At 73.2% G+C, this 8,681-nt stretch overlaps 1 protein-coding gene across 2 annotated transcripts in view; it reads left to right on the top strand.

Moving 5' to 3' along the window:
- COL6A2 (collagen type VI alpha 2 chain) overlaps window positions 1-8,681 on the top strand; it is a 33,221-nt gene that overhangs the window by 14,834 nt on the left and 9,706 nt on the right. For both annotated transcript variants that reach the window (XM_041735000.1, XM_041734999.1), the window contains exons 2-16: window positions 85-224; window positions 2,495-3,090; window positions 3,233-3,253; window positions 4,242-4,307; window positions 5,205-5,258; window positions 5,344-5,388; window positions 5,643-5,669; window positions 5,867-5,893; window positions 6,001-6,045; window positions 6,454-6,507; window positions 6,813-6,875; window positions 7,202-7,264; window positions 7,412-7,501; window positions 8,088-8,150; window positions 8,610-8,672. In XM_041735000.1, coding sequence (XP_041590934.1) covers window positions 113-224; window positions 2,495-3,090; window positions 3,233-3,253; window positions 4,242-4,307; window positions 5,205-5,258; window positions 5,344-5,388; window positions 5,643-5,669; window positions 5,867-5,893; window positions 6,001-6,045; window positions 6,454-6,507; window positions 6,813-6,875; window positions 7,202-7,264; window positions 7,412-7,501; window positions 8,088-8,150; window positions 8,610-8,672 — 1,389 coding nt within the window. In that variant the 5' untranslated portion in view covers window positions 85-112. The remainder of the gene's footprint in view (window positions 1-84; window positions 225-2,494; window positions 3,091-3,232; window positions 3,254-4,241; window positions 4,308-5,204; window positions 5,259-5,343; window positions 5,389-5,642; window positions 5,670-5,866; window positions 5,894-6,000; window positions 6,046-6,453; window positions 6,508-6,812; window positions 6,876-7,201; window positions 7,265-7,411; window positions 7,502-8,087; window positions 8,151-8,609; window positions 8,673-8,681) is intronic.

The raw sequence follows: 8,681 nt of genomic DNA, 5'->3' as shown, positions 1-8,681 counted from the left end.
GCGTCACCCCGCCCCGGCGGAGGGCCCAGGGCGCCGCGACACCTGCGAGGGCGCTTGTGCAGCGGCGGCTCCTCCGTGTTGCAGGACGTCGGGGCGCGTGGGTGCCGCCAGGATGCTCCGAGGCCCCTGCTCCGCCCTCCTGCTCTGGGGGCTCCTGGGGGCGCTGCGTGCGCAGCAGCAGGAGGTCGTGGCGCCCCCCACCTCCGACAGAAACAGCTGTCCAGGTACCTGCGGGGCTGCGTGGGGGGGAGGGAGGGGCCAGCGTCCCGGCCCAGCATCCCGCCCCAGTCCCGCCCAGCATCCTGGCCCCGCCCCCCCAGCGCCCCTCCCCCCGCCCAGCATCCCGGTTCCACCCCCGGCCCTCGCATCCTGGCCCTGCCCCCAGACCGGCATCCCGGCTCCGGCCCCCGCCCAGCATCCCGGCCCCGCCCCCTGGCTCCGCCCCCGGCCCAGCATCCCGGCCCCGCCCAGCATCTGCACCTCGCCCCGCCCAGCATCCCCGGCCCGCTCCCCACCCCGCACCCCGGCCCGCCCAGCATCCCGGCCCCGCCCCCTCAGCGCTCCGCCCCCGCCCTGCATCCCGGCCCCGCCCAGCATCCCGCCCCGCGCCCCGCCCAGCATCCCGCCCCGCCCCCTCAGCGCTCCGCCCCGTCCCGCATCCCGCCCCGCCCAGCATCGCACCCCGCCCCGCATCCCGCCCCGCCCCCTCAGCGCTCCGCCCCGCCCCGCATCCCGCCCCCGCCCAGCATCCCGCCCCGCCCCCTCAGCGCTCCGCCCCGCCCCGCATCCCGCCCCGCCCAGCATCCCGCCCCGCATCCCGGCCCCGCCCAGCATCCCGCCCCGCCCAGCATCGCGCCCCGCCCCGCATCCCGCCCCGCCCCCTCAGCGCTCCGCCCCGCCCCGCATCCCGCCCCGCCCAGCACCCCGCCCCGCCCCGCATCCCGCCCCGCCCAGCATCCGCACCTCGCCCCGCCCAGCATCCCCGGCCCGCTCCCCACCCCGCACCCCGGCCCGCCCAGCATCCCGGCCCCGCCCCCTCAGCGCTCCGCCCCCGCCCAGCATCCTGGCCCCGCCCAGCATCCCGCCCCGCCCAGCATCCCGCCCCCGCCCAGCACCCCGCCCCGCCCAGCATCCCGCCCCGCCCAGCATCCCCGGCCCGCTCCCCACCCCGCACCCCGGCCCGCCCAGCATCCCGGCCCCGCCCCCTCAGCGCTCCGCCCCCGCCCTGCATCCCGGCCCCGCCCAGCATCCCGCCCCGCGCCCCGCCCAGCATCCCGCCCCGCCCCCTCAGCGCTCCGCCCCGTCCCGCATCCCGCCCCGCCCAGCATCGCACCCCGCCCCGCATCCCGCCCCGCCCCCTCAGCGCTCCGCCCCGCCCCGCATCCCGCCCCCGCCCAGCATCCCGCCCCGCCCCCTCAGCGCTCCGCCCCGCCCCGCATCCCGCCCCGCCCAGCATCCCGCCCCGCATCCCGGCCCCGCCCAGCATCCCGCCCCGCCCAGCATCGCGCCCCGCCCCGCATCCCGCCCCGCCCCCTCAGCGCTCCGCCCCGCCCCGCATCCCGCCCCGCCCAGCACCCCGCCCCGCCCCGCATCCCGCCCCGCCCAGCATCCGCACCTCGCCCCGCCCAGCATCCCCGGCCCGCTCCCCACCCCGCACCCCGGCCCGCCCAGCATCCCGGCCCCGCCCCCTCAGCGCTCCGCCCCCGCCCAGCATCCTGGCCCCGCCCAGCATCCCGCCCCGCCCAGCATCCCGCCCCGCATCCCGGCCCCGCCCAGCACCCCGCCCCGCCCAGCACCCCGCCCCGCCCAGCATCCCGGCCCCGCCCAGCATCCCGCCCTGCCCAGCATCCCGCCCCGCATCCCGGCCCCGCCCAGCACCCCGCCCCGCCCAGCATCCCGGCCCCGCCCAGCATCCCGGCCCGCATCCTGGCCCCGCCCAGCATCCCGGCCCGCATCCTGGCCCCGCCCAGCATCCCGCCCCGCCCAGCATCCCGCCCCGCCCCGCATCCCGCCCCGCCCCGCATCCCGCCCCACCCAGCATCCCGCCCCGCCCAGCATCCCGCCCCACCCAGCATCCCGGCCCGCCCAGCATCCCGCCCCACCCAGCATCCCGGCCCGCATCCTGGCCCCGCCCAGCATCCCGCCCCGCCCCGCATCCCGCCCCGCCCAGCATCTCGCCCCGCATCCCGCCCCGCCCAGCATCCCGCCCCGCCCAGCATCCCGGCCCGCCCAGCATCCCGGCCCGCATCCTGGCCCCGCCCAGCATCCCGCCCCGCCCCGCATCCCGCCCCGCCCAGCATCTCGCCCCGCATCCCGCCCCGCCCAGCATCCCGCCCCGCCCAGCATCCCGGCCCGCCCAGCATCCCGGCCCGCATCCTGGCCCCGCCCAGCATCCCGCCCCGCCCCGCATCCCGCCCCGCCCAGCATCTCGCCCCGCATCCCGCCCCGCCCCGCATCCCGCCCCGCCCCGCCCAGTGACGCGCCCCGCCCGCAGAGAAGGCCGACTGCCCCATCAACGTGTACTTCGTGCTGGACACGTCGGAGAGCGTCACCATGCAGTCCCCCATCGACAGCCTGCTGTACCACATGAAGCAGTTCGTGCGCCAGTTCGTGAGCCAGCTGCAGGACGAGACCTACCTGGACCAGGTGGCCCTGAGCTGGCGCTACGGCGGCCTGCACTTCTCGGACGCGGTGCGCGTGTTCAGCCCGCCCGACAGCGACCGCGCCTCCTTCACCAAGAGCCTGGAGAGCATCGTCTCCATCCGCAAGGGCACCTTCACCGACTGCGCGCTGGCCAACATGACGCACGAGGTGCGGCGGCTCAAGGGCAAGGGCGGCGCGCACTTCGCGGTCGTGGTCACCGACGGCCACGTCACCGGCAGCCCGTGCGGCGGCGTCAAGCTGCAGGCCGAGCGGGCCCGCGAGGAGGGCGTCCGGGTCTTCGCCGTCGCCCCCAACCGGAGCCCCAACGAGCAGGGGCTGCGGGACATGGCCAGCGTGCCCCTGGAGCTCTACCGCAACGACTACGCCACGGTGCGCTCCGACCTGGACATCGACCAGGACACGGTCAACCGCATCATCAAGGTCATGGTGAGCGCCCCCGCCCCGGGGCCGGGCCGCGCGAGGCTCTGGGACTCAGTTTACCCCTCTGCGCCCTCCCGCGGCGCCGCCCAGACTGCCCGCCCCCAGCCCCCAGCCCCCGCTAAGGGCCTGCTTTTTGTCTTTCCTGCAGAAACACGAAGCCTACGGAGAGGTGAGCGACGTCGCCGGTTCCTGCCAGCCCGGCCCGGTGCTGCCCCTGGGCCTCTGCGGCGCCCCCCGGGGCCGGGCAGGCAGACCCTCCGCTTGGGGGGCCTGAGGCCGCTCAGCGTGAACCAGGGGCTGCTGGCCGGAGGCAGGCGGCGCCCCAGGGGTCGGCGCTAGGGCCGCCCTCGAAGCCCCAGGCCAGGGGGACAGGCCGCTGAGCTTCTGCCCTGGGCCCCCAACGTCCCCCATCCCTGTCCCTATGCAAACTCTGACGTCCTCCCATCCCCATATGTCCCCTGACATCCCCCATCCCCGACCCCGTACATCCCTCAATGTCCCCACATCCCCGTGCATCCCCTGACATCCCCCATCCCCAACCCCATACATCCCCCAAAGTCCCCACATCCTATGCATCCCCTGACATCCCCCATCCTTGTCCCCATGCAACTCCAACATCCTCCAGTCCCCATATGTCCCCCGACATCCCACGTCCCTGACCCCGTACATCCCCCAACATCCCCACATACCCGTGCATCCCCTGACATCCTCCATCCCCATCCCCGTGCGTCCCCCAACATCCTCCCATCCCCATGCATCTCCTGACATCCCCGCCTCCCTCAATGTCCTCCGTCCCCATGCGTCTCCTGATGTCTCCTGTCCCCATGCACCACCCCCCGCAGCTCACAGCCAGGAGCCTGCACTCCCCCTCCCCCAGGGGCCCCTCCAGCAGCGCCCTCCCCTAGCACCGCCGCCCACGGACACGGAGTGGGAACCCCACACACAGCTGGTGCCCGGACAGGCGGGTTCCATCCCTCCTTGGTTCTCCCAGACGTGGCCAGGGTGTCTGTGGGCCTCGGGAGCTCCTGGGCACCTCCTCCATTGGCTTGTCCCCCTGTGGCCCCTGCTCCCGTCGGCCACCCAGGGCTGCCTCCGCACCACCCCCCCCCAGGCTCTGGGCGCCGACCTTGCCCAGCACCTCTTGCTTCTCGTTTCAGTGCTACAAGGTGAGCTGTCTGGAGATCCCCGGGCCCCCCGGCCCCAAGGGCTACCGCGGACAGAAGGTAAGCGGCCCGGGCCACCCCCCTCGGCTCCACACGTGGGGCCGGGAGCGCCGTCAACCCTCGACCCCGGAGACCTGGAAGTCTTGTGTAGCTCCTTCCAGTTAAAAATGGCATTTTTTGAGGAAAGCAGAAACACTTTTTTAGTTAGGATTTGCCGTGGGAATGTCCTGGTCATAAAGTGAGGGGGCTTGAGCAGGACACGAAACGTGAAGCGGTTCTGCTGGTGACGGGGCTGCTGGCTGAGGAAATCACCGACTTCCGTGGCTTATTAAATACGTGGCTTCCAGCTTCCTTACGAAGTTCTGTGCCAGGGCCTCAGAAGTGCCAGTGGTGGGATCCCTGGGTGGCGCAGCGGTTTAGCGCCTGCCTTTGGCCCAGGGCGTGATCCTGGAGACCCAGGATTGAATCCCACGTCAGGCTCCTGGTGAATGGAGCCTGCTTCTCCCTCTGCCTATGTCTCTGCCTCTCTCTCTCTCTCTCTCTCTCTCTCTGTGACTATCATAAATAAAAATAAAAATTTTTAAAAAAAAAAAAAGAAGTGCCAGTGGTGCTGTCAGCGGCCGCAGCAGAGGAGGCCGGGGAGCTGCGCCGTGGGCAGGGTGTCCCCCCGGAGCTCCCCGGTTCCCTCCTCAGTGTGGTCCGTGCGCGGCCGCCAGGAGCAGGACAGGTGCTCGGCAGCCCGCCCCGTCCTGCTGGCCCTGCCACCCGCCCCAGCCCAGGCGTGGATATGCCCTGGGCCTCCGGGGGACGGGGGGACCACAGTGGGCATCCGAGGGGACTCAGAGGAGCCCCAGAGCAGGACACGGCAGTTCAGAAGCGTCTGCCCACCTGCCCGCTCCGTGGTCTGCTCTCCTCCTCCTGCCTTCGTTCACCCCTTTGTCCATCATCTGCTTTTAGGGCGCCAAGGGCAACATGGGCGAGCCAGGAGAACCCGGGCAGAAGGGTCGCCAGGTGAGTGTCCTCTGCACCCCGGCCCCACCGGCTCCGATTCTCCAGGACTGGGGTTCAGCCGCCGCTGTTTGTTCTTCGTCCACAGGGAGATCCCGGCATCGAAGGCCCCATTGGCTTCCCAGGACCCAAGGCAAGTTGCTGGCCCCCCGTCCCCGGGGCTGCGGTGGGGGGACCAGCCCAGGGTGGCCTGGGCCAGTGGGGGCTGTCCCACAGGTCGGGAGGTCCCTGCCTGCCCTCGCCCCAACGCGAGAATCCCAATATCTGGAATGCTGTCCCTGAACCGAGCCCCCGCCCCAGTCCTGGTCGTGTGTCCCCGGAGGCTGCCCCCCGCCCTGGCCGTCCCCGGAGCAACCACGGTAACGCCGCTCTTGCTTCCTACCTCAGGGTGTTCCTGGCTTCAAAGGAGAGAAGGTGAGACCCCCCCGTGGCCACCGCTCCAGCTCGGCGCCAGCCCCCAGCAGCGTCCATCGGCGAGCCTGCGGCCCTGAGCCCTGATCGGGGCTCAATCCCCAGCGTCCTGCGGGCGGGGGGTGGGGGCGGCCCTCTCCGGGGTCCAGGTGGCGTCCGGGGGCCGCTGAGCTAACCCGCCTCGCTTCCCTCCTGCACAGGGTGAATTTGGAGCCGACGGGCGGAAGGTAAGCGGGCCGCGGCGGTCACGGGGGCCGTGGGGGCCGGGCAGGTGGGCGGGCCGGCACCCCCCTTCCCGCTGCTACAAGTGCTGACCACCGACCTGTCCCTCCAGGGGGCCCCCGGCCTGGCCGGCAAGAACGGGACCGACGGACAGAAGGTAGAGTGCGTCTGGGGCCCCCTCCTCGGGTGGGGGCGCGTCCCCCCTTCTGAGTTCTGGGAGTGAGCAGAGCCTCCCCGAGCCCCCGGGTCCTTGCCGGGGCCACTGCCCACAGCCCGTGGCCGGACGGACGCAGGGAAGGAGCAGCGTCCTGAGAGCCAGGACGCACATTTGTGCCTCAGGATGGGCCGCCGGTCCCGCTGGGCTCCAGAAGCCCGGTTCTGGCCTGCGTGCAGGCCGCGCACATGTCCAGCCATGTCCAGGGGCCCGCGGCCACCCCGCAGACGCCACCCTATGGTTGAGCCCCTGGAGGCACAGCCGTGTGCCCACTGGGGGTGGCGGGGGGGCACTGGCCCTCCGTTTGTCTGTCACCACCTGACCCACCCTGTGCACCCTGTCCCCCCTCAGGGCAAGCTGGGGCGCATCGGGCCTCCTGGCTGCAAGGGCGACCCCGGGAGCCGGGTAAGTGCAACTGTGTCCCTCCTGGGGTTCAAGCCCTGGCTCTGGGAGACCCGGGGCGGGGGCGGCGGGTGGGGACAGCGAGGGAGCCGGGAGTCCCTCGGCCTACACCTTCCCTTCAGCCGCCTCCTGCCCCAACCACCTCCCCAGGGCTCAGCCAGAGTCGTGGGCACACGACGAGAGGTAGTCTCGGGGGCTTCTGGGTGAGGGGGCGGTGCTCCCCGGATGGGACTCTGGCCCTGAGCCATGGGTGGGGCGCACAGTGCGGGGACAGGAGCCCAGGATAGCCCCGTCCCCCCGTCTTGCAGGGACCCGACGGATACGCAGGGGAAGCCGGCAGCCCCGGGGAGCAAGGGGACCAGGGCACCAAGGTAGGCCGCCCGCCCGGGCCGTGGCCTCGAGGGCAGCCTGGTGGCTCTCCTGCCTGCCGGGCCTGGGGGTGGGGGCGTGGGGGCGTCCCGTCCTAGGAGCCCTCAGAGGGCTGGTCCCTGCAGACGGACACAGAAGCAGGAGGGTCAGCAGTACTGCCTGAGGGGCTGCAGGAGCAGGGGGGGTGGGGGGCACTCACGCTGGGGGGGCTGCCCGCGGCCCAGCCCCGTCCTCCCGGGCCTCCAGGGCTGCGTCTCTCACCCGCGCAGCCGTGGGGGTCCTGAGGCCCGCAGCGGACGGTGTGAGGCTGATTTCTCCACTTTTCCAGGGAGACGCCGGCCGCCCGGGACGCAGGGGCCCCCCAGGAGACAGCGGGGCCAAAGGAAGCAAGGCAGGTGCCCCCAGCGGGTCCCCACCCCACCAGCTGCCCGCGCCCTGCCTGCCGCACCCCCCCTCCCCCGTGCCGGCGGCCGGGCTCCAGGCCCTGGGTGCTCCGCGGGGCCCCTCCCGCTGTGGCTGACACGTGTCCTCTCTGCAGGGGTATCAAGGCAACAACGGGTCCCCAGGAAGCCCTGGCGTGAAAGGAGCCAAGGGGGGACCTGGGCCCCGAGGACCCAAAGGCGAGCCAGTGAGTCCCTGCTCTGCCCCTGCAGGCTCTGCCCCGCCTGCCCACCCTCCCGCTCTCACCCTGTCCGGGCCTCTTGGAGCCCAGCGCCCGCCGGCCGTTCCCCGTGGGCCGCGTTGTCCCCCCTTGCGGACACTTGGGATGGGCCACAGAACAGGTGCGGGCGGGGCAGGCCCCCTCTGTCTGCACCCCCGCCTGGGGACCGGCCTCGTGCCCCACATTCCCCTCCCAGCAGGACACCCCGAGGGCCGGACGTGCCCTCAGGCTCACCCTCCGCGGGTCCCACCTGGCACCCCCGCCCGCAGGCCCGTGTCCCTCCAGGTCTCACAGAGCGGGGCCCCGCCCCAGGCCTAGCCGGCCCGGAAGTGAGCGGAATGACCATGCTGATCGCGGGTCCAGGCTGGGCCCGGTCACGTCGGCTGCACCCCCCACTGGCCCCGTCTCACACCCTGACCAGGAGCCCCGCGTTTCCAAATCCTTGGCTGCAAAATGACTCGCCCCCAGAGCCCAGGCCGGGGTGACGAGAGCAGAGCATGGGCCCCACGTGGTGCCACCACCAGGGCCCCCTGACACACACTGTTCCCCGCAGGGGCGCAGGGGGGACCCAGGAGCCAAGGGCAGCCCGGGCGTCAACGGCCCCAAGGGTGAGAAGGTGAGTGAGGGGCAGTGTCCGCCGCGTCTGCCTCTGCACAGGTCTCCCCACGGTGTCAACGGGGCCCTGGGACCCGGGAGAACCAGTGACCCCCTCCTGGGCCACCCCGGAAAACAGAAGTGACCCCGGGGCGCCCGGGGGCTCAGTCGGTGCGGGGTCTGCCCTCGGCTCAGGCCGTGACCCTGGGGTCCTGGGATCGAGTCCTATGTCGGGCTCCCCGCTCACCGGGCGGCCCGCTTCTCCCTCCGCCCCTCGCTCAGGATGTCTGGGTGGCAGGACCACACAAGGTGTGGGGCGAGGCCTGGCAGGAGGGGCTTCCTCCTCTGGGACGTGGGTGGCGGTGCCGTCCCTGGTGCGTGTGACCGAGTGAGCAGGGCTGTGCTCCGGCACCCCCTCCGTAATCGGGCCCCCCTCCCCTCCCCTCCACCTGCCCGAGACTGACTTGGCCTCTTCTCACAGGGAGACCCTGGCCCGGAGGGTCCCCGGGGTCTGGCTGGAGAGGTGGGGAACAAAGGAGCCAAGGTGAGTGAG

Source organism: Vulpes lagopus, chromosome 20 (assembly GCF_018345385.1).
Source record: "Vulpes lagopus strain Blue_001 chromosome 20, ASM1834538v1, whole genome shotgun sequence".
Classification (NCBI taxonomy): Eukaryota; Metazoa; Chordata; class Mammalia; order Carnivora; family Canidae; genus Vulpes; species Vulpes lagopus.
The sequence above is the reverse complement of the archived record's forward strand: the minus strand, read 5'-3'. Positions and strand labels throughout refer to the sequence as shown.